This window comes from Peromyscus leucopus, chromosome 19 (assembly GCF_004664715.2).
Source record: "Peromyscus leucopus breed LL Stock chromosome 19, UCI_PerLeu_2.1, whole genome shotgun sequence".
NCBI lineage: Eukaryota > Metazoa > Chordata > Mammalia > Rodentia > Cricetidae > Peromyscus > Peromyscus leucopus.
The window spans coordinates 22,725,589-22,750,291 of NC_051079.1; the positions used below are offsets into that span (position 1 = coordinate 22,725,589).

The 24,703-nt window shown below is 40.5% G+C and overlaps 1 protein-coding gene across 2 annotated transcripts in view; it reads left to right on the forward strand.

Moving 5' to 3' along the window:
* Window positions 1-24,703, forward strand: part of Camk4 (calcium/calmodulin dependent protein kinase IV) — a 220,951-nt gene that overhangs the window by 190,891 nt on the left and 5,357 nt on the right. For both annotated transcript variants that reach the window (XM_028867048.2, XM_028867047.2), the window contains one exon: window positions 19,953-20,028. In XM_028867048.2, the coding sequence (XP_028722881.1) occupies window positions 19,953-20,028 (76 nt within the window). The remainder of the gene's footprint in view (window positions 1-19,952; window positions 20,029-24,703) is intronic.

Here is a 24,703-nt window from a genome sequence, read left to right on the forward strand (position 1 = left end):
AGAATAATTTTCTTCTAAGGATGACATCCTGTGTGTGGTCCCATCCCAAGTGTATATATAAGCAATGCTAAATGGACTCGGCAGCTTTTATATACATGTTCTCAATAAAAATTAAAGAGATAATGAACTTGTGAGGGGAAGTGGGATGGAGGGAGAAAGGGGGTAGGAGGGAAGTGATGTAGATGCAGTGCTCATGTAGAAAGCTCCACAAAGCCCTTTTTAAAAAAAAAAAAAAGTAGTTAGTTATGGCTTAGACAAGGTAGAGGATGGTGTTCTCATGTTCAGAGTCTAAAGATAGGCAATCCCGAGGGCTTGCACAACAATGGCTGTATGAGTGCTGCTGACCTCAGGGTCAGGGACTCAGACCTTGTTCCACAGTCCAAGTTGGCTGCTGGAAATCTGTCCTCATTTCTATGTTCTGTACAGCAGGATGGGGAGACGACCAAAAAAACAATTACATTCACAATGTCCAGTCCATTTGTCTTTGGCAAATTCAGAGAACACACTCCATTATCTAACCTTTCTTGATGAGTCCAAAGTTTTGTACCTAGTTTACTTTTTATCATAACTAAGGAAATTAACTATAACTATCTAGTCTTCAACACTGTCAGAGACCCAAGAGGGATATACTATTACCTGAATAAACAGAAAGTGCAGAGAAAACAACTTCCAAAACATAGAAATGACAGAGACATCTGGCTCTCTGGACAGTCACCCCAAGGTTCTTATGCAACATTGGGGCATCCATCTTTGGCTACAGGCCTGGAATATATGACAGAATTTTTTGTGAAGCAGGAAATTTTGAAGGACTGTCCTACTTTGTCTTGGCAATGTCTGGCTGTTGTCTTCTTTTGTATCCTGCTTGTCCAATTTGGACAGCATACTGTCAGCAGTTGAGCAAGGGCAATTTCTTTGCCACATTGAAGGCAAACCTCATATGGAGGTTCTTTAATGCCCACCATTCTTACTTTAAGTAAGTTGGTGCTGTCAGGAGCAGATGTTTTTAACTGTCATGAAAATCCTTATGTTATTAAAACATTTTAAATGCCACATTCAGAAGGTCTTTGGATTGCTTGAAGACCATCTATCTATTTAAAATATATCTCTGTTTGACTTTGAAAATGTACCTAACATGACTATAAGTTTGATTGTTATAAATGACTAACTACCACCTGTCTTTTTATCCTAAATAGTTTTCAGGGACTAAAACTTTGTATTTTTACTGTTTTGTTTGTTTGTTTTTAAATCTATGTGTATTAGTGTTTTGCCATGGGAAGTTTTGGGTCTCCTGAAACTGGAGTTACAGACAGTTGTGAGCTGCCATGTGGGTGCTGGGACTTGAACCCGGGTCCTCTGGAAGAGCAGCCAGTGCTTTTTTTGTATGATTTATTTTATTTTATTTTATTATGTAAACAGTGTTCTTTCTGCAAGTTTGCCGTATACCAGAAAAGGGCATCAGATCTCATTATAGATGGTTGTGAGCTACCATGTGGTTGCTGGGAATTGAACTTAGGACCTCTGGAAGAGCAGACAGTGCTCTTAACCTCTGAGCCATTTCCCCAGCCCCACTTTGCATTTTTAAATGAACTGCATTGGTACAATACCTTAAACAAGAAATAAAGACATAAAAAACAGTATAACAAAAATAACCTTAATTTGTAACAATATACAAAATATCTTAAGCAAGAATAGAACCATATATACAATATAACAAAAATAACCTTAAATTTTTATCAATATTCAAAAATATCTTAAACAAAGTAGAAACATATATATATATAGTATAACAAAAATAACCTTAAATTTTTGTCAATATAACAAATCTATACCAATGTAAAACATTTGAGACTAGTAGCCTTTTTAGTCAGTAATATACCTTTTATCCTAATAGTCTTATATCCCCCCTTTTCCTTTTTAGAATGAGATTCCTGAATCTGATCTCTGTTTCCTCCCTGACCATGACCAATAACAACTTGTAACCAACCCTCCTAAATCATGACAAACATCCACCAAATGACCAAAAACCATCCACCCCACCTCTTAGGAATGTGGACATTGCTATCTTAAAATTACTTCCTGTTGTCTGGGGGTGACAGCATCTTTAGGGGACCCAGAAGAAAACTGAGATAAAGATCAAGTCCTGGGAGAGCTAGCTGTTGTTCAGGCTTGGTGGGGATGTTGGGCTTGTCTGAAGTCCTGGCTGGAGTAGTGTATGAAGCTGGACCACCTTAGCTAACCACCTTGAAATTGTCCTAAGCAGTGTGTCATCCAAAGCTGATCTTTGAGTGGTGTTTGTCAGCTTAGTGGCATTACCACAATTCAGGTGGAATCATCATTGTGGGGCCCCATCATCCTTTTGGAGATTTCATACGTCACTATTAGGAATGATTTCAGTAACTGTAGAAAACTTAAACATTTTAAATGTCAAATGCAGCAGATCTTGGAGGTGTTACAGGTCCACAATCTATTAAATACACCCAGGATACACAAGCTTAATTCCTGATCACCTACTTCAGACTCAAGCCTGAAATCACATACAAGAATCTAGATGAAGCCTAAATCTAGAATTAGTTAATATTCTATATGACCACTAATATCATAGCAGAAAGTTTATATATATATACCTTATTATATATATACACACATATATAGAAATCTGAGATAATATTTATACCTTAAGAAAAGTTTTAAAAGAGTCAAAATAAATTCAAGGAATTATATTAGTGACAACAGAATGGTCCCTTAATTTTGGTTTCCTTCTGTCTCATACCAGGTGACTCTTCTGACTTGAGACAGAAACTCTGGATTTTCTTTCAACAAGAATGATTGGGTTTAGGAGAGAGCCATGCTCCAACTCCAAAGCCAGCTTTAAATTTTAATTGAATTGGGACTATAAAAAGACTATCTGTTTGTAGAGAACTACAGAAACAAACATTTGAGGAGATTTGTGGAATTTTTTCATGTTAGAAATGTGTTATACCATTAAGCCAATTTACTCTTTTTCTTGGGACGTTTTCTCTGGATGATTTGTCCTTTTTCTTCAGATGTCTCATTTGTCTAGTGGTCTTCAGATTTTTAGTTGGATGCTTTTATTCTCTTGAAAAGACAAAAACAAAACCCTGCCCCAACCCTAACTTTGGAGAGTTTCCCTTTTTGGAAGGTTGTCTGATCAAATGAAAGACATTTGTTAATCTTTTTTTTTTTTTTTTTTTTTTTTGGTTTTTTGAGACAGGGTTTCTCTGTGTAGCTTTGTGCCTTTCCTGGAACTCACTTGGTAGCCCAGGCTGGCCTCGAACTCACCATTTGTTAATCTTATAAGTTAATTTAAATGGAATGTCCATGTGGTTTGATGAACTATCACCTCTCTTAATCAAGAGATCTCGCCCATCCAAATCTAATCTTTATTAATCTTGATGGTATCCATAACTTTTCTTCTGTGGAAACAAAAGCTAAAGCTCTTTCCCAGTGTAACAAATAGCCTGATTTTCATTCTGAGATCAACACATCTTTAGAGTATATAGGCTGATTTAATTCAGTGGGTTTTTTTTTCTATTATCCAATATCCCTCCATTAGAATTTTTTTTTAAAAATTAAGTTAATAAAGCATTGTGTAATCTATCTCTAGGGGTCTTTATTACCCCTTTCTTTTTATTAATCATATCTTTTAAAGTGTGATTAGATCTTTCTATAACTGCTTATCCTGTAGGATTGTGTGATATAACTGTAATATGCTTTATATTGTAATATGCAAAAAACTATTTCATTTTACTAGAGACATATGCTGGAGCATTGTCAGTCTTAATTTGTACAGATATTCCCATGATAAGCATAACTTCTAATAAATGTGTAATTAAAGAATCAGCCTCTTTAGAACTCAAAGCAGTTTCCCATTGAAATCCTTAATAAATATCTATGATATGGACCACATATTTTAATTTTACAAACTCAGCAAAATGAAACACATCCATCTGCCAAACTTCATTTCTTTGAGTACCTTTTGTGTTACTTTCCGTAGGTAATAGAGTGTGATTATACAAAGAACAAGTAAGACATTTCCTTGACTTGCTGCCAAGTGATAGAAAAAAATATTTCTTCAAACCTTTTCTATTAACATGGTGTTTTTTTTTTATGAAATTCTGAAGATTTTAGCATATTTCCTACCAATAGCTGATTAATTCATCATTACCTTGTGCTAGAGTGCCTGGCAGGCCTGAATGGGGTCTGATATGTGTTTTATATAAGGGATGACTTCTATTTCTGATTATTTCTTGTAATTGAATAAATAACAAAGTTAATTCTGAATCATCTGGTAGAAGTTCAGCAGTTTCTATATGAAAAACAACTCTTTCTGCATATTGTGAGTCAGTAACTATATGCAAAGGTTCTGAAAAAAATCTAATAATACCATGAAAATAGCATATAATTCTGATTTTTTTAACTGACTCATAAGGGCTTTGAGCCACTTTACTTAAATGTACTGATTTATAACCTGCCTTTCTTGATTTGTTTGCATCAGTATAGAATGTAGGGGTGCCAGAAAGTGGTGTTCCCCATACAATGTGAGGAAGGGTCCAATTAGTTTTATTTATAACTGAAGTCTCTTGCTTTGGGGATATTTGTTGCTAATCTCTCCAAAAAATATTGTAAGCTTTTTGCCAATGTTCATTTTCTGCCCATAATGAGGCCATGTCAGCATTAGTAAAAGGTACCACAATTTCTGCTGGGTCAATTCCTGTTAATTGACAACATCTCATTTTTCCTTTCAGAATCAATTCAGAAAACTTTTCTACATAGGTCTTTAATTTTTTTACTCTGTGTGGCAAAAAAAAAAAAATCCATTCTAAGATACTATATTTTCTCTGCATAAGAATTCCAGTAGGAGAATGCGTAGAAGGAAGTATGACCAGGATACAATCAAGCTCTGGATCTAAGCTATCCACATGTGCATCCTGTAATTTCTCTTATATCAAAGTCAATTCTCTCTCAGCCTCAGATATAATTTTCTTGGACTATTTAAGTCCTTATCACCTTGTAAGGTTCAAAATAAACTACTTAGCTCTTGAGCTGTCAATCCAATTTTGGCTGTATCTAGTTAATAACTCCCAGCAATTTTTGAAAATCATTAAGAGTTCAAAAATTAATCTACTGATTTGTACTTTCTGTGGTTGAACTTTTTGTAAACCTATCTTATATCCTAGGTAGTTAATAGAATCTCCTCTTTCTATTTTTTTAGGAGAAATTTGTAATCCCCAACAAGGCAAAATTTTCTTTACTTCTTCAAACATTTTTTTCTAAAGTATCTGCATCTGAATAAGTTAGTGAGATATCATCCATGGCAAATTATAGGTTGAGGGAATTGTTTATGAATTATTTCTAATGGCTGTTGTACAAATATTTAACAGCCCTTGTGGAAGAACATTCCACTGAACTTTTAACAGGATGATAATTGTTATAAGTAGGCACTGTGAAGGCAAAGTTTTCTCTCTCCTGTTTTTGTAAAGGTATAGTTTTTTTGTTTTTTTGTTTTTTTGTTTTTTTAAAAAAGTAGTCTTTTAAATCAGTCGCTGTAATAGACCATTCTTTAGGTAATAAAGAAGGCAAGGGAATTCCAGGCTGTAGAGAGCCCATTGGCTGAATCACCTTATTAATAACTCTTAGATCTGTTACCATTCTCCATTTTCCAAATTTCTTTTTTATTTTTATTTTTGAGACAAGGTTTCTCTGTGTAGTTTTGGTACCTGTCCTGGACCTCGCTCTGTAGACCAGGCTGGCCTCAAACTCACAGAGATCTGCCTGGCTCTGCCTCCTGAGTGCTGGGATGAAAGGCAAGTGCCAACACTGCCTGGCTTCCAGATTTCTTTTTAATGACAAATATAGGAGAATTCCAAGGACTGATCGATTCTTCAATATGTTGAGCATTAGCTGCTTCTGTACCAGCTGTTCTAGTGCCTGTAATTTTTCTGATGTCAAAGGCCACACAGTGTTCTACCCACACAGGTTTTCCAGTTAACCATTTTAAAAGTGGGGGTGTTGGTACCCTTGAGAGACCACCAGCTGTTGTGTCCTGCTTATGTACAACCTGAACAGTCTGTGACTATTCTTGATAATAGCTTCTAATAATTCTCTCATAAATATAGGTACAGATGTATTTGGAAAAGTAGGATGCATGTATTAGAAATGAATCTGCAAGCCCTCACATGAATAAACCCCTCTGCTATGTACACACATAAATGTAATTAAAAATAAAAAGTGCTTTAAAAGGATCTGTATGTTAGGCTAAAGAATTCAGAAGTATTGGTCAGGAATGGTGAATCAGCAAAGGCTTTGAAACAGTATAGTACTTTGGAGTCAAGGCTGTATTTTATAAATATCTGACACATAACACATGAATATGAAGGGAAAAGATTTAGAAAACAGCCAAGTCAGAAAGCTATTGTAAATACTATTTCCTGCCTTTTAATGCCAAAGCTATAAATAGCTTCTCCTTGGATAAAATAGTTGACCTACTCTTAAATCAGTTTAGATATCATTGCAAAAATACAATTTAGTGCATTGTCCTTGACATCTACAGGCTCATTAATAGATACTGTCATCTTAGAATGGTGACCTATTTGCTATTGTTATTATTGTTTATTATTATCATTATTACAGACATGCACATTGCCCTAGAGTATGTGTAAGGGAAAGAGGGAGCTGAGTGGTCAAGAGTGATTAAGCCTCCCATTCGGCTACAACAGCAACTCACCAGGAAAGGAGTCATTTGCTATAATGGAAAGCAATGAATGTAGCAAGGAGGCTGCTTACCTTGGGAGACTATTTTGGGAGCTCGGGGAAAATGGTGCTTTGTGGACTCTGAAGTGCTGAAAAAAACGTGTATGGAATCACTATCATGTAGGCTGAGCAGGTTTTAAATATTTTTCAACACGAATAAGGTCAATATATTTATATTCAAAAACAGGATTCAAATTCTGTACATATGTATATTTACTTAGACAACTTCTTGACCCAAAGAAAGAACACTATAATATTGCTTTAGAGTGGAGATGGCAATATCTAACTTTGTACAGTAGCCCGGGAAACTAAGAAGGAATAGAGAACATAATGACACCAGGGCACAGGAAGCAGAAAACAGACCGAAATCCACCTGCAGGACTTTGAACTGAGAAAATGATTCAATTACAAAAATCAGTAATTACAATTGTCTGTTTTTGTTTTTGTTTTTTTTTAATGAGACCAATCAGAAATCATCTAAAACATATTTTCAGGGTTTCCCTCAATTCCAACCATCATCACTGACCACAGATAAGCAGTCATTAGTTTTGGCTGTGTTCTTCCAAGAAGTAGATGGAGGGGGAAATTGCCCACATATAGAATGCATTAAGGATGAAGCCTAAGTGAAGGCTAGAAAGAATCCTTATTCTGCAATAGAGAGCATGACTTTACATGGAGATAGCGTTTTATGACACAATAACTCAGTGGTGCTACCAGACAACAAGGAGAGAGCTGATTATGCTCATGGGCTCTAGAGAGCATGAACTCATGCACCATGCAGGGTGACGTAGGAAGGAAAGCAGATGCTCAGGATGCAAAAGACGACAGTAAGCTCAGGTTCTGGTTTTTGGCTTTTGTCAGGATTCCCAAGGGAAAAACAAGACAGGGCAGTATGAAGAGGTTAGGGTTGGTTCTTTTAGTGGTGTATGTGTGTGTGTCTGAATGTAGGTGAGAGAGAGAGAGAGAGAGAGAGAGAGAGAGAGAGAGAGAGAGAGAGAGAGAGAGAGAGCACATGTATGCACGTGTGTGTGTGCACATGAGCATGTGTATGCATGCAAGTGTGTGGTCTAAAAGCTATGAAAATCCCTAATTACCCACCAACTTCCTCGGGGTTGACTAAAGGAGATTATTGCTTCCTGGGGCTGAAGGGCCAGGTAGTAGAGGCTCTCTCTGTATTTGTTAGCTTGAATAAGAAATCATGCATACCCCCAGTGGGACCCACTAATGATGTAAAAAATATAAAATTGTACAAAAATGATCTAATATTTATAATACAGACACTTTATGTTAGCCGAGGGGGGTACCTAGCAACCATGCAACCGGGAGAGAGAGGCAGGCTGGGCTGTTCTGGTCGCCTGCTGTGAGGGTGATACATCCAAGGTCGGTTATTCTCCGGTGCATGGTTCCCAGTTTAACGGAAGGCTTTCCAAATTGCATCCTTTGAGAGAGCAAGTGTTTATGTTACACCATCTGTCATATCTTGGGAAATAAAACAGGAAAAGCTACCCACTCAGTCTTATTCTTAGAACCTTTGCCCAGTGCTGTTAATAAGAGGATTGTTTATTGCAAAAGAAAAACCATAGATACCTCACACTTAAGCAAATACTCATTATTTCCTAAGAAATGTACATGTTCAAAACCAAGTTCCAGGTAATATGTAATATTGATATTATATATTTCTGGCCCAGACAATGGAAACCAATGTCTGGTGTTCTAAAGTTGCCCAGAAAGTATTCAGTCCTAAAGGGATTCTCAGTATCTTTTCACTGAGGAAAAAGCATAGGTTTCAATATACATTATATGGGGTCTTAGCTCTTGATAATCATGCTAAAATGTAATCATGTGATATTAACTGCCATACTAATCACAAAAATATGATTCAAAGTATAACAGAGACCGATAGGGCAATGGGCTAGGGAAAAGGTTATTTCTGTCTGATGACAATCACCTCATTTGTTCATTAGCTTGGTTAATTAAACTATGTATGTTCATATTTTATATTTGTACTTATGCGCTTATTCAAATTCTATTTTCAGAGCGCAGAAGCTGTTAAAAATTTATTTTCTTTCAACATTTGCCAAGGCCTCATTATTTTTTGAGACAGCCCTATTGGCATAATTGAGATGAAATATTAATACATAAAAATGTCCCACATGCTAATCCCATGAGCATAACAGTGTTTTCCCATTTGCAGGCTTTGATAATGGCAAGTATGTTTTGTGTTTCTATTTAAACCAAATGAAAGCTAATTATGAGCAACTAATGAATGAGCTGCCACTATGCGCAAAGCTACTGGCAACTCCATGGTCACCTATTGCTGTAAATAATATTCTGGAAGCTTCAGTATATAGAGGAATATTAACTCTCCTATAATCTAGACTATGACTGACTCCATGTTAGACATGCACAAGGCATCATGACGGACTAATTCTGGCATTTTTGTCAGTTATTACAAATGAATGTGGTATCATACAAAGATTAGTACTTAAATATAGGTGGCTAAATGCAAGTCATCTTCAGCTGTTGGCATGTGAGGGGCATGGTTAATGTGTGGAATGCCGTGTAAATTGGAGTTCCTTACCTTCTCCTTCTTACTCTGAAAAAAATCCAAAAATGAGGAAGCATTAGCATTAACCTGATGCTTTTGACTCACATGTATGTTTCCTGTCTAGGCTAATGCATGTCTAGCATGTGCATGACTCACATGCATGTTTCCTGTCTAGGTTAATGCATGTCTAGCATGTGCAAGACCATGGTTTCAGCCCCCAGCACTGCAAAAAGGAATTAACTGTTATAATTTTTAACTATTTGTCATAATTTTACTTGTTAACACAAGAATGTTAACTTCTTTCATCACATCCTCTGGTTTTTCTATCTAACCTAAGTAAGTTCTAATAGTTGAGGGATTTGACTTGAGATTCTTGAAAGAGCATCATTTCTTATGGAGTTTTTTAGTTTGAACTTCTTTCTCTTATGATTTAACAAGCAGTGAGTTTGGACTTTGTGCTTTGTGGTAATTATGAAGCATTTCAAACTTTCTGAGTACAAATAATCAGGTTCAGGAATGCAGAAAAGACTTTTAAAAGGTAAACTTCAAACATAGATGGTAGAGAAGTCACCTCAAACCTGCCACAGACCCAGTCAGATCTCCAGAGAGTGGTTGTCCTGCCATCCTTTGACTTCGTAAACATGAGCTGTCTAGAAAGCTTTCCCAACAAAGCAGGAGATGACTGCATATAACACAGGTGTGAGTAGACAACAGAGCAGGCTGAGGCTCCAGAGGCAGACTGAGCATCTGCCCCATCAGCACCCGGGTGTTCTGGGGTACCTTGTTATATCTCTTCTCACAGAGAGGACGCTGGACCCTGAAAGACTGTACCAAGGAATTCATGCTTGTTTGAATAGTTCTTAGGAGATAGGTTTCTGGTATTTTTACAGTATGAAGAAAAAATTGGTTAAATTATAATTTTTAACAAGTTAAAAATCAGTTATCTACTTTCCTGTGTACACATTTGTGCACATGCCATGTACACACACATACACACATGCGTGTACACACACACACACACACACACACACATCTTTAAGGATCTAGAAACTAATAGCTTCTAAAGAAGAAATATATTTTACATAGCTTCTAAAGAAGAAACATATCTCACCCGATTTTGAACAGTTTGAACCAATTTTGAACATAGAACCCGACACTTCTGTGTGGCCTGTAGATGTTATCACTTGGGGCTGAGGACGTAGATTGGCAATACAGCACTTGCCTAGCAGAGGTAAAGCCTTGGATTTGATTCTCAGAACTGAATAAAGAAGTTATGTCATTAAATACGGTAACAACACGCACTCTCTCTGCCTTTAGTTCCATAGATACTATGATAACTCCATGGAATTTGCCTTATTGCTACTTTTTAAAATTCTTTGACAATTTTGTATTGCTCCTTTAAAAAAAATAACCTAGAAAGTTCACTCTGCCCAAATTCAGTACAAGTTGTAAATAGCCTACAGTGCATCAGAAGAGAGGCCTGGTGCGCTACCAACAAGAGAAAGGTAACCAATTGTCAACATTTTCTTTAACATAAATACTCACTAATATGGAGGATCTGGGGGCTCTGTATGTAAGAAAATAAGTTCGATGACCTAAAATAGAAACTTCCTTTATATTTTCTTATGTCAAATGGCACTGGCAGTGTCATCAAGGAAGAAATAGTCACAACCAAGTACTAATCAAAAACCACACAGAGATAACTTCTACTTCACAATGAAATTTTTAAAAAATCAAGATGAGCTAAATGCATAGCCAAGTCTCACTTGTGCTTCTGTTACTTCCTATTGCCCTGGCTGGTGTGCCATGCTAGAGCTCCTGTGAGCAATGGGAAGGAGGAAGGAAGGCCGAGGATGCTATAGGTGGGTTGGAAAGGGTGCTCAAGTCCACCTCCCTCTCTGACAGCAGCCCTTCTCCCAGAGGCGGGATCTGTCCCAGGCCAGCTGGACCGGATAAACTGATAATGGAAAATGGTCTTGGGGACACATGCAAGGCCGGGCACACGTAAGAGTGGAAGGAAGGTATTGTCAAACTCACGTTACTTCTGATCTTAGAGAAGACAGGGTCAGAAGCTTGAAATTTGGAGAAAAAAAAACAAGTTTCTTTGAGTATTGGATTGATACTGTACTAATTATAAGGTAAACTCTGAGGAGTGTAAGATGTATTAGACATTCAGTGCTCCTTTTCTAAATATTTATTGAACTTATATGATGCACCAGGTGCTGAGTACTAGACACATTGCAGTAAACAACAAAACAATATGGAGTCTTCCTTTAGAACAGTCTATTTTAGCAGGAGACGATAACCAGTACAATGAATGTGTAAATTACAAAGAAAATAGTGACCATTCCTATGGCATAGTGTAAGTTACAAAAAGGGCCTGGGTTGTAAATTTTAAATGAATAATCAGGGAAGGCTTTGTGTAAGAATTGGATATATGAGTAGACACTTGAAAGGTGGAAGACAGATTAACAATAGGCCCGCATAGACTCGGGAGGCAGAGGCAATCTCTGTGAGTTTGGGCTACAAGTGAGTAAAGGCGCAAAGCTACACAGAGAAACCCTGTCTTGAAAAACAAAAAAAAAAAAAAAAAAAAAAAAAAAAAACAATAGGGGAAAGAACATCCCTGTGGAGAGAAGTGCAGCCAGAGCTACACACAAGCAAAGATGTCTTTCAAGTCAGCAAGGAGGTTGGTTGGTGTGTGGTGGAGGGGAAGCCCTAACAACTAGAAGAATGCCATTAACAATTTTACTAAAATGAGATTGCCATTTGGAGCAGCAGGCTTGATAATCTGGTGATGGCTGTTTGGTATCTAAGTGGAGAGGATGTGTGTGTGACGTTCCGGGACAAGACATGGCTGTTGATGGGAACATATGTGTTATTAGGCTATAGATAGCATTTCAAGTTATGAGACTTATGACCAGTGGGGCTGCAGGTTTTCTGTATGGCGGGGAAGTGGTCCATGAAGAGACAAGAACGAAACTCGGTTCAGCCTAACTTAGGTACCAAGGCTGGGCCAGAACTTCAAAAGTCTGACACCAATTTGCTTACATTAGCACAGCACAATTTTGGGGGAAAAAAAAAAGTTTTTGATGACAGTTAACTCCATCCCATGAGTACAACAAAGCTTAAGACATGTTTACACTGAGGTGCTTTACAAAGTACATATGGCTTCCTCCGTAAAGATGGCTTCTGTTGAGTTAGAAAGAACACTCAACATAAAAGTCTAGAAAGAGTGACGGTGGTGAGCATAGTGCTGTTGTAAACTACAAGTGGCACTGCCCACAAGGATGGGTTTTATGATCTGGACGCAATGCTCAGGGCTTTAGTGGGGAAACGTCTGGGATAACACACATAATATTCTGGAGGATATGGGTGGAGCCTGGCTCAACTGGTAGCAATGGATTACCAGGTTGTAAACTACATTTTACCCCAGCATTCCAGGAGAACAGCCAAATATCTTCTCCCTTTGGAGAGATGAGCTGTGTGTTTAACATTCCCTGACTTCTCTGGTGCTTATCTGTGCATGCAAGGACCGTTGGCCCTCTACTGTCAGGCATCTGCAGGACATAAAAGGAGACAGCGTGGACTGTTCCTGTGCCCATGCCACCTTTAGGAGACTGGACAGAATGAATGTCAATATTTCCACGTACAGAACTACAAACAGAAGAAAAGTCTCCGGAAGAGAGGATTAGGGGCTGGAAATAGGTCTCACAAGGCACAAATGTTTGCCTCAGTTTACAAAATAATATTCTAACAATTATGCCTGTCAGCAACCAAAGAGGCTGCCTCTCTGGCTTTTGAAAGTGTCTCTTGGGATCCAAGGCTATCAGCAAGGAGAAGGAAAAATGAAGCATGCTAATTTAGGTGTCACCCAAGAAATATATCAGATACTACATCCCAGAAGCCATTTACATGTTATATATATACACTAAGTTGAGGGCCTAGTAATTACATACTTAGACAAATGTTACCAGGTATGTTTGGGCTCTGGATGGCTGATAGCATTGTATCAAGGAGAATGCCACCAGCATCCTCCCCATACACCTCATGCTCTGTGAGTTTAGAGACAGTCTTTTCACTGCTGACCTCTACAGTAGTCATTTTTTATTTCCCCTCCTGTGTAACTTAAAGATAGGACTTGACGAACAGAACGAACTGTGCAGAGAACTCACAGTTCTTCAGGGACTCAGCTCTATTATTACCCACATGAGGGTGGGAATGATGGGAGGAAAAGAGGTCAAAGGAGGAGGTGATTGAAGGCAAGTGGGTGGGACTTGCTTAAATTGCACTATCTGGGCCCCGAACACCCACAAAAGTGTTCCGTTTTGGGATGTTAATACAGAAAGCATATGCATAAAATAAAAAGTTTCAAAAGAATTATTGAAAATCACTAGTGAGAAAGTTTATGTGTCCCTTAGAGATAAACGTAGCATGGACCATATTTAATATATTTGAAAGTTTGAGTTCTAAGCCTATTATTTTGTTTATGTTCCTATATACAAAAAAAAGATTATTATATTAAACTCTTATTGGCATGTGTTGGGTTTGTTGTTTATCTTGTCCCATGAAAATTGAAAAGCAGCTCTTCAAGCGTGAACACTCATTCACGCACCTTAGCTAGCTTTGAAGAGAGTAGGAGACTCGGTATGATTCAGAGTTGTAGACATTTGTGATTTCCTGTGGATTGAAGGGCTCAACAGAATCTTAGAAAAGTGACTCTCACGAGTCACTGCATTGTGTGAGGGTGGTTGTTTGTTGTCGCCGCTGTTGAAAGCACTAGGTGTTCTCAAATTTTGATTTTCTCCTTATCATGTTATTAAAAAAAAAAAAATAAGGCGACAAAACTCTCTTTCTTCAGCCAGCTATAGAATTTATACAAATTTAAAACCACGTGATTCACGTGTCAAGGAAGACTTTGTGAACAGCTTACCTGAAAACATGAGGTGGGTGGGAGCCACGTTCCCATGTCCAGTGTCAGTGAACAGAGGGTGTTGGGAGACAGGGAGAGTGGTTTGGAACCCATGCTGTATCACTTGTGTTGAAAACGCCCGTCTGGCTTGCTCTTTGTACGCCAGAGATAGAAACAGAGGGACAAAGGCCTGAGATACCTTCTCAGCCCTGCACGCCCCCGTCACAGTGTGGCACGTGTGGAACTGTTGGCTGGCGCTATCCCTGCTCACCAGAGGTACCTCTGTGACCTTCGCCTAATATTCCAGTCTGAGCTGCACCTCCCTCAAGACAGCCTTGAGCACACTGTTCTAGTTTAAACATTGCACCGTTTCACACAGGTGGCGTGCTTTTCTTGCCAAAGATAGGAGCCAGCTCAACAAAGGACAACATAAGGCATGGATGCTTAGAATAAATGAATGAATGAATAAATAATAAATAAATAAATAAATAAATAATAATAAATAAATGTTCCTAATTTGGAGTCTTTCCAGCTGTAGGCACTAGGCAGCTGCCCTGAGCACATCCTTCTCTGGTTTCCAGAGAGAGAGTGAGGAAGAAGGAAGGTTGAGATTTCTGGATATGTATTCCCTTCTCCCTCCCCCCTCTTTTCACAAGTTCCATCCCCGAGAAGTAAAGTGTAGAGGTTCCCTAGCCTGCCTTAAAGACGGTGCAAGACCACGAGAAAGACTGGAATTATTGCCGTTCAGACAGGAGAATCGGAGTTTGGTCCCTAGAATACGTGTGAAAGACTATGTGTGGTGGTGTGTGTTGAGTTTGTTCCCCAGAATCCGTGTGAAAAAGCTAGATGTGGCGGTGTGTGCTTGTGAACCCAGTAAGTAGAAGTCAGAGCAGCAAACTTTGCAAACCATAGGCTGGTGAGACACCTTTGCCGCAAAAGAACATGGTGGACAGCTTTTGAGGAATGACACCCAAGATTGTCCTCTGAGTTCCACGTGTTCACACAGATACACGTGCACCTGCCCCACACATACGTGAAAAGAAAAAAAAAAACATATACTGGATCTTTGTGGCTCCCAGAGACTCATTTAAATTCAAGGCAAGACTTTCCAGTGAAAACAGCAGCAGTGTTTTCCCTGAGCTCTGGAATAGGGGACTCTGGAAAGTCAGATTAAGCTTTAAGATGTACAGACCGTGCTCCTCACCCCCGTGTGTTTTCATTTGCCAAAGCAAAGGTAGAGGAGAGACGTCATCAGAAAGAAAATCTCTGGTTCTGAGTGCCTCACTGGTGAGCGTAGCCCCACCTCAGCCCCACTGCGGTCCTGAGCCAGGCCTTGCCCTTCCTGCCCTGGACCATTGCATAGTCGCTTCTTCCCGAGAAGCTCTTTGCCGTCTCTCATCAACCATCCTCTCCCCATTCACCTAGTTAACGTCTCTAGGTTCGGCACTTCTCAATGTGGACATTGCTTCCTCCAGGACAGGAGTGACCCTGTTAACCCCTATGGAAGACACCCTCCTCCAAGGACTGCCAGCAGCATCCCTTGCATCCCTTCTAATGGCTTCCTTTTATTTAACATTTATCTCCCTGACTAGCCATAGTTTATGCTATGGTTGGGGCTTGCTCCTTATGATTTCCCAGGACCCCTAACTACCAAGTGTTTAGTAAATATTTGATGACTTAGGGAGTGAATGATTGCAGGCATACATTGTTTCCACGCTCCTTAGTTTACTCCAGATCTGTTGCCGTCAAAAGGGTTAACAGTAGCTTGAAAAGTCTTATCACCAAATGCCACTCTGTGGCTTTAACCCAGTAAGTAGGAAAGGATGATGGAGCCTGCCTAAAGCGGTGATAGAATAAAGGCACAGTCAAGAACCCAAATTGTGCCAGTAGCTTTCTCCAAGGGGCTCTGGGAAAAAGGAGCTGTCCAGCACCTGTGGCCACAGTAAGAAGCCACATGCCATTTCCAGAACTGGTTGAGCGCTTTTGTTTGAGTCCATCACAATTTCTAGGTGGATCTTCAACCTCTAGATGTTTTAATGATTCTATCATCCAACTGAAAAAAAAATTAGCATTCTGTGATCTAGGAGATAGTAAATAAATATCATCCAGTTTGAACTTTTGTGTAGTTTTTATATCCTAGCCAAATTGATTTTTTTAAAGGGCATATCTGACATTCAGAGAATTCTCAGGTTTACTGAAGCTCGGCTGCCCTGACAGTGGGCTGGCCCATGTGCTAGGGGCTCCATAACAGCTGTTTCACGGCTGCTAACTTGAATGATAAGCTAATTTTAGAAAGTGTCAGGCAGCTTCAGGTCACTTTGAAGACAGCCAGCAAAAGTCAATAAATGATTATCATCAGAAGAGATGATTGGTTGTCCATCATGTAAAATACTTTTCCTCTTTTAGTGGTAAGTATGAAATTCCTGCCTTTGGGCATACTAGCTGAGCATTCCAACACTGAGCTACATGCACTGCCACTAAAGAGCATCTGAACTAAAGGTTTATGCCATGAAAGGACTTTGTCTCTCTAGATTTTATTGGTTTGTTTGGGGAGTTGGGTGAGAAAAAGTGTGAGGGCGAGCTAAGTATTCACGGCATTAAAAGGCAGGATGAGGTCCTTCCTGCTGGTTTTTGTTTGGTTTTAAGATAGAGTCTCATGTAGTCCAGGCTGGCCTCAAATTCTGATGTATGGAAAGTGATCTTGAATTTCTGGTCCACCTGCCCCCACTTCCTAATGCTGGGATTACAGGTGTGTGCCATCACATCTGGTTTGATATCTTTACCAAATAGAAATGAGCTGACTGCTTCTCCAATGTTCCTTCTCTAAGGGATTAACAAATTGTTGGCATCAATTGTGAGATATCTGATACCCAGGAGACATGAAGACTGGTGTACCAGAAACTGACATTGATTTTTGAACAGCTTTTGGATAAGGCTTTCTGTTATGTAAAGGGTTCAGATAGATTATAAGTGATATGAGCTGATTCCAAAGAAAGCCAAGGTCATACTAACTAGTATTTGAAAATACTTAATACTACTTAAGATGGTTAATTGATTTAGAGATTATACTACTTAAAAGTTAATTGATTTAAAATCGAAATTGACTTACTCTTTATTTGACCTCAATTTTATATAGGCTAAGAGATTATAAGTTCTAGGGTGGGTGGTGGCAGTACACACATTTAATCCCAGCACTTGGGAGGCAGAGGCAGGTGTATTGCTGTGAGTTTGAGGACAGCCTTGTCTATAAAGTGAGTTCTAGGATAGCCAAGGCTACACAAAGAAACCCTGCCCTTCCACCAAACAAAAGATATTATAAGTTCCTTCCTTTATGAAAAATAGTTTAAGAGAAATGTATTATAGAAGACAAGAACATCTTGTCTTCCCTGTGCCTCAGATAAGCTTTAACGCCCCCAAGTTGACTCAGTAGAGGATAATGCCTTCTGGAGAACTAGTCTACTACTGGAGGGTGTGTTTGTACAGTGATGGGGAACAGAAGCAGATGTTCCTGTGTCAGAGAAACATTGCAGCTGCTCTGTAGAGGGATCCAAAGGGGACTTCTTCCTAGGTGTTCACATGCTGCAGGGCTCTTGACTGGGTGCTGTGAGAGAGAGCAGGACAGAACACCTGACCCTTGCCAGAGCTTTGACTAGCAGGATAAATAAGAAATGCCATAGAGCAGGCTCTGTGTGGAGTACACGTCCTGCTGCTCTGGGCCCCTTACTTAAGGATCAGTAGGCAATCACTCACTAAATCGCAGGTTAAAACTCCACGTGAACTTGGCAATTGGAGCTACTCCAGTTCACTTAGATTTGAAAGGTTAAACAAATAAACAAACAAAAATACCGAGTCTCACGAAATGTAAAAGCTTCTGCCAACATTGATACGGGGGTCTCACCAGGGTCTCTGACGTCAGAGCCTGAGCAGGTGAGGGCAGATACCACCCACGGTGCCAACCAAATGCCTGCTATGCTCCTGTTCCACGCTGGACCAGCTCTAGGAGGTGACAGAGGCCCTCCAGGAGGTGGCAGCCAAATCTGAGGTTCCTTGGCACAAGGATTAAACAAAGCACATACAGGGGGAGTTCTCTGCTATTGGGACTCACAGACTCCTTCCGTGAGGCGCAAATTCCCCCAGGAAATGAAAATTACTCTGGAGTGAAAAACTGGGGAGGCATTCTTTCTAATGTTATCAAATCTTAAAAGGACATTTCCCCCTAGGAATAATTGTATCCAACTGTAGAAACCTGTTTGGATCCAGATACAGTTCCTTGAAGGGTCCATCTCCCTGAGTGGCTGCTTCAGCTATTGGCACACATCCCCTTCACAGTTCTGGCTTGGCTATTTATTTTCTATATTTTATATAACACAATTCTACAAGGAAGAAGAATGGAGTGGAGGGTAACATTGAAAGCCACCAGCAATCTTTCCAGAGCCCATTGAAAACAGGTTCCTTCTGGAGCTCACGTGGATGGTCTAGACCAGTGCTTCTCAACCTTCCTAATGCTGCGACCCTTTAATACAGTTCCTCATGTTGTGATGACCCCCAACCATAGAATTATTTTTAATGCTGCTACATAACTGTAATTTTGCTACTGTTATGTAATGTAATCTGTAATGTGAAATCTCTGTTTTCCAATGGTCTTTAGTGAACCCTGGGAAAGAGTTGCTCAACCCCCTAAAGAGGTCATGACCCATAGGTTGAAAACCTCTGGTCTAGACTGCTGTCTTTCTAGTGAAGATAGCAAATCCAATTTACTGACTCTAGAGGCCCCATCCAGAGGAATGTGGTGTTCTGGTCCCCCGGACATACTGCAAAGACCCTCAGTGTGCACCAAGCAGCTCATCTATTAGGGACCCCAGCAGCATCTCCAGCACTAAAGAATATCCCGTAGGCTAATAGACCCCATCTCTCTATAGGTGGTGGTGCATTGGCTCTTTTGCTCTTCCTCTGTGAGTTAGGTAAACAACGCATCCCCAGGACTCAGTGCAAACCCCCAGACCCAGTAACTTCTAATTCTCACATCTCTCTGGTAATAAAACTGTAAAAGATCATCATTATAGTCTTCTCTCCAAGGCCATGCCAAGGCTCAGAAGGCCTTCCTACCCCAACAGTAGAGAAAAGCTAATATAATACGCCCTACTACGCATAGGGAAAGGCCTCCTTTCTCAGGTCATGACCTCAAGAACACTGGGGACAGTGTTTTCTGGGTACTGACATACAGCATCAAGGTCAAGATGTGTGTCAGAGCCCTTTCCTCCTCCTATGCCGACCTTCTTGTGCTAGAGTTTCCCATGCCCTTCTCATAGTCTGCTCCCTGCCTCAGACACGCACTTGGTCCATACCCACTGCTTCAAGTCGTTCTTGCTTCATTTCTTCCTTGTCTAGGTATAAAGTGACCTTTAGAGTAAGAAGGTTTTTTTTTTTTTTTGTAGAAAGATACCCCTCTACCCATTTTATTTGAGCTGTATTATGACATCGCAATGCAGACTTTGATTACTAGTAGCATTATTCTCATGTACCCATGACAGACAAAGACTGCAGTGTCTCCTGCAGAAACAGATGTGAGAATTTGTTGATCCTGCTGTGGTTATGGGAGAGAGGCTTGGTGATGAGAGTTCAGAAGTTTGATTGGGAATTTGTTTCTCCCCATTGGTTGCAATTAAAATGTGAGTATTGAGGGCATGCTCCCATTTAACCTCGTTCTCCATCTTTCTGCAGCGCCTGAGATTCTCCGAGGCTGTGCCTATGGACCTGAGGTGGACATGTGGTCTGTAGGGATAATCACCTACATCTTGTAAGTGACAAAAAGCAACCTCTATGCAAACCGCCTTTGTATAACATTATCTAGGTATTAATAATTCACATGACAATCCAGGTTGCCCTCTGACCTTTGACTTTTTGTGATGTTCCTTTTTACAATAACTGCACTGATAGCATAGTCTCAAATGATGTGATGTTCTGTTTTACACTAATCAGGCCAATAGCATCGTCTCAAAATCAGCATTACTTTTTACTTTATCATTTCCCTGGAGAGTAGAGGCTTTTGGAGGCTTTTCCTTAACTGATTTTCCTATATAATATACCTGCATTTGGGGAAATATTTAATGAGCATAATAAATGTGAAATTCAAGTTCACTTGTCACACTCTCTGGTTTTATTTACTTGTATCTTTTAAAAAAGACTGTTAGCCCTTTTAAGAGATCTGTTATTTGTTTCTTAAGAAATCCCCAACTAGCATGTTTCATATCAGAATATTTCAAACACATTTACCTATTGATTTATTTTCCTGTATGTTAAGATTTCAAGGGCCTTGAGCTTAACACTGAATCAAATGGCCTGATAATTCATACTCTGCTCACTCCAACTCCATTACCAAGCTGCTGTCTAATAAAAAATAATTTCAGGAAATTTGCAAAGTGGTGATGGAATTGGAGGTAATAGTGAGGGAAATCATATGGGAAGGTGGCTGTGGAAAGCCTAAAGGGAGATATCAGTGCACCCAAGAGTTAATGCACAGTAAGCACACACGTTGGCCATTTTGAAGGGAATGCAGATAGTTTTGGGAACCCATAATATGAAGCTGTGCAGAAACATTTTCCAGGGTTCCAACGAGCCTATTATCATAGGTGAGCTGCCCTCACCCAATGCATAGCAGAATGACTTAAAGCAAGAGACAGCTACCTTCTCATAGTCTTAGAAGCTGGAAGCCTGAGGTCAGGGTGGCTGCAGAGTTAGGTTCTGTAGAGCAGCTTCTTCTGAGTTTTCAGAAAAGTTCCTTTGTACTGTGTCCCCACGTGGCAAAGAAAGAGAGAAACTTAGCTCCTGAGCTTTGTGCAAGAATACTTTATGATGCTGAGCAGTGGTGGCATACACCTTTAATCCCAGCACTCAGGAGGCAGAGGCAGGCAGATCTTTGAGTTTGAAGCCAGCCTCATCTACCAAGTAAGTTTTAGGACAGCCAGGACTAAACAGTGGAAAACCTGTCTCACAAAAAAAAAAAGTTGTTGTTTGGTTATTGGCTCGTTTGTTGTTATTGTTGTTGTTTTTGTGGGGTGAGGGGATGCCACCCAGCTCCCAAATAAATCATACATGGAGGCTTATTCTTACTTATAAATGCCCGGCATTAGCTTGGCTTGTTTCTTGCCAGCTTTCCTTAACTTATATTATCCCATCTACCTTTTGCCTCTGGGCTTTCCCCAGATTTTCTGTAAATCTTACCTTACTCTGTGGCTTGCTTTAGAGCTGAGTGGCTGGCCCCTGAAGTCCTCCTCCTTCTCTGGCTACTTCTTTTTTCCTCCCACATTCCTCCTTCTATTTTTATTCTCTCTGCCTCCCAGACCCACCTATCCTTTCTCCTGCCTTGCTATTGGCCGTTCAGTTCTTTATTAGACCTTCAGGTGTTTTAGACAGGCAAAGAGTAACACAACTAGACAGAGTTTAAAAAATGCAACATAAACAAAAGTAACACACCTTAAAATAATCTACAACAAAAAGTACTTCATGCTAGAAGGTGAAAAACCCCTACTACACTGTCCTTTTATGTTTTATGTCAGCTTGACACAAGCTGGAGTCAGCTGAAAGGAGGAAAACTCAGCTGAGAAAATGACTCCATAAGATCCAGCTGTAAGGCATTTTCTTAGTGACTTATAGGGGGGGTGTCCAGCCCATTGTGGGTGGTGCTATCCCTGGTCTGGTGGTTCTGGGTTCTATGAGAAAGCAGGCTGCGCAAGTCGTGGGGAGCGAGCCACTAAGCAGCACCCCTCCGCGGCCTCTGTATCCGCTCCAGCCTGGAAGTGTAAGCTGAAATACACCCTTTCCTCCCCAGGTTGCTTTCATCAAAGCGTTTCCCCACAGCAATAGAAACTCTAAGACATACACAGATAAGGATTCTTTCTTGTCTCTAGAACATACATGCCCCAGGTTATAATTTTGGATTGAAATGTACCCTAAAGGGCCGAAACCTCGATGCTGTAAGAGAACTTGAGGGACATGAAAATAGAACACTAAGGTGCATTCACTCTGAAAAACTGTAAGACACAATAAGTAAAGGTCCATGGAAAGGCCACTGTCATGGGAAAGGAAGCGGGAAATGAGACCATATCCTTGAAAACAACTCCCCCCCTAGTCCATTACCAAATCAGACAAACTCATTTTTGTATTTCTTATATTTTCATACACTTAGGCCTACAGTAGGTTATGGATGAAGATGCTGTGCCACTCATGACTAATGTCTTTCAGTCCCCTGCCTCTGTCAGCCCTGAGTCTGTGGACATTTCATTTACCTGTAGTGCATACTATCATGATGTCCACCTGGCAAGGATTGTGGCATTTCTGTGGACTGTACCTCTGGACTCACATGTCTCCTTTATTCAGCCTTCATGTCCACTGAGTGGGGGACTGGTGACTTGAGGCTATGCTATCTAGACATTTATTGCGCTGGTTGGTTCAGAACCAAAGGAGAGGAGAAAGGGGATAAGGGTAGCATTGGGATCTATTCTGTTGATGCCTGCCCGGGAAAGCTATGTTGTAAACATCACTTAAGTCTCAACATCATTGCCCAAATGAGGACCTATTCTTTATCCACTTCTATACATGTACATAAACTCAGGGCTTTATCTTTTCATAAATCCATCAATAGACAATTGTTACTTCCTGTGTGTGCATGTGTTTGTGTGGGCACACATGTATGTGTGTATACGTATGTATACGTATGTACTTATGTGTGCACTCATGTGAAGGCCAGAAGACAGCCTGAGGTATCATTTCTCAGGAACTAACTGTCTATCATTTTTTGAGGCCAGGTCTGTCACTGATCTGTAGTTTCCAAGTAGGCTAAACTGCTCGGCGAGCACACTGTCTCGACCTTTCCATTGCTGAGATTGCAAGTGTGTGCCACCATACCTGGCTTTTTAAAATGTGGGTGCTGGGGACCAACCTCAGGTCCTCATGCTTATATGGCTGAGCCTGCTGAGCCATCTCCCCAGCCCCTAATTCTTGTTGACTTGGAGACCTCTGTCCCCTCCGCCCCTCTTCTTGTGGCAACTACTGCTTTAATGCTTTTCACTCCTTACAGTTTCTGCTCACCACCACCGTCTATTTTGTGCCATGGCCTCGCTATTTCTGAAGATGATTTTAGTTCAGAAACAAAGTTCCGTGACGGGTTGTCCCAGGAGTTCTAGACCTTTTACCTTTGAGCTGTAACATTTGGCATCTGATGGCCATAGTGATCAGATAGATGTCCTATACAACCTGACACTCAAACCCTCTCCTTCAGTTTTCAAAACTGCAGTTAATCCCAAAGGCTGGGAGCCACCCTGTTCAGCCCATTTATATTCTGGGCCCTGTATAACACCCGTGATTGCTTAGACTTCCACTACAGTACCACCGAGGGAGTGCTACACCATATGTGTGCACGTGATCCCCACTCTGTGCTACAGTCCTTCCGTTCTGACATTTCAGGCTGACATGATGTCAGTTGTCGGCCTCTGTCATCAAAGAAGAGCCCTTGATATGACTGAGATGAAGTTGTTCGAGGACTGTGACTTTTGAATTCTTATTGTCTTTGGATTTCAGAATGGGGCAACGTAAGGACCCTCCTGAACAGGCTGCCTGCTTTCTCCGTGACTAACCAGTAGCAGGCAACACCTTCCTTGAGTTAGGGAGGTTAGGAGAGTCAAGGCGAGGGACCTCCTCACCCCTGTGTGCTTGCACCCCCTTGCACAGGTGGGTCAGGTGCGTGTTCTCTGCACACTTAGCACACGAGAGTGCCCTGCTGAGGCTTTTCACTCCTAGTTCCGCCTTCTCCCAGATGGCTCCAGAATGTTTGCATGAGACGAATACCCTGCCATGGAAACATTTCATGAGCACAAAGGACATGAGAAGTGACTTCTTCCCAGAAGCTGTCATTTCAGGAAGCATTTCATTTTTCCAAGCTCTGTAGCTACCTGGCTGGCTTAGAGGAAGAATCGAAGAGGATATCTTTTAAACTTTTCATATTTTCTCACTTGATTTCCAAAGGGAACATGTATAATAAATGCCCGGAAAGACCATTTTTCGTTTTTTTTCCTAACATAATATTTTTTTTTTTATTTGGGAGTTTCACATAATGTACCCCCGTCACATTCACTTTCCGGTCTTCCCAGGTTCACCCTGCCCTTGTGACCTCCCCCACAGAAAAGAAGATGAGAGAAAAAAAGAGAGAATGAAAAAAAAATACCAAGTCTAATTTGTGTGGCCCATATACTCACTTGGAACATGGTCCAACTCCCAGTGGCCAGCCCCTTAAAAAACACTGCGTCCTTCCCGATCCCACCCCTGGAAAGACCTTTGATTGGTTTGAGCTGCCTTTCTTTCCCACCTCATGATCAGAACCTCCACTTCTCTGTCGCCATTGCAGGCTTGGAAACCCCAGGGCAGACTCCCACTTTTCCTGCGCCCCCTTATAGTGTCAGAGGCGCTGCCCCGTTCTC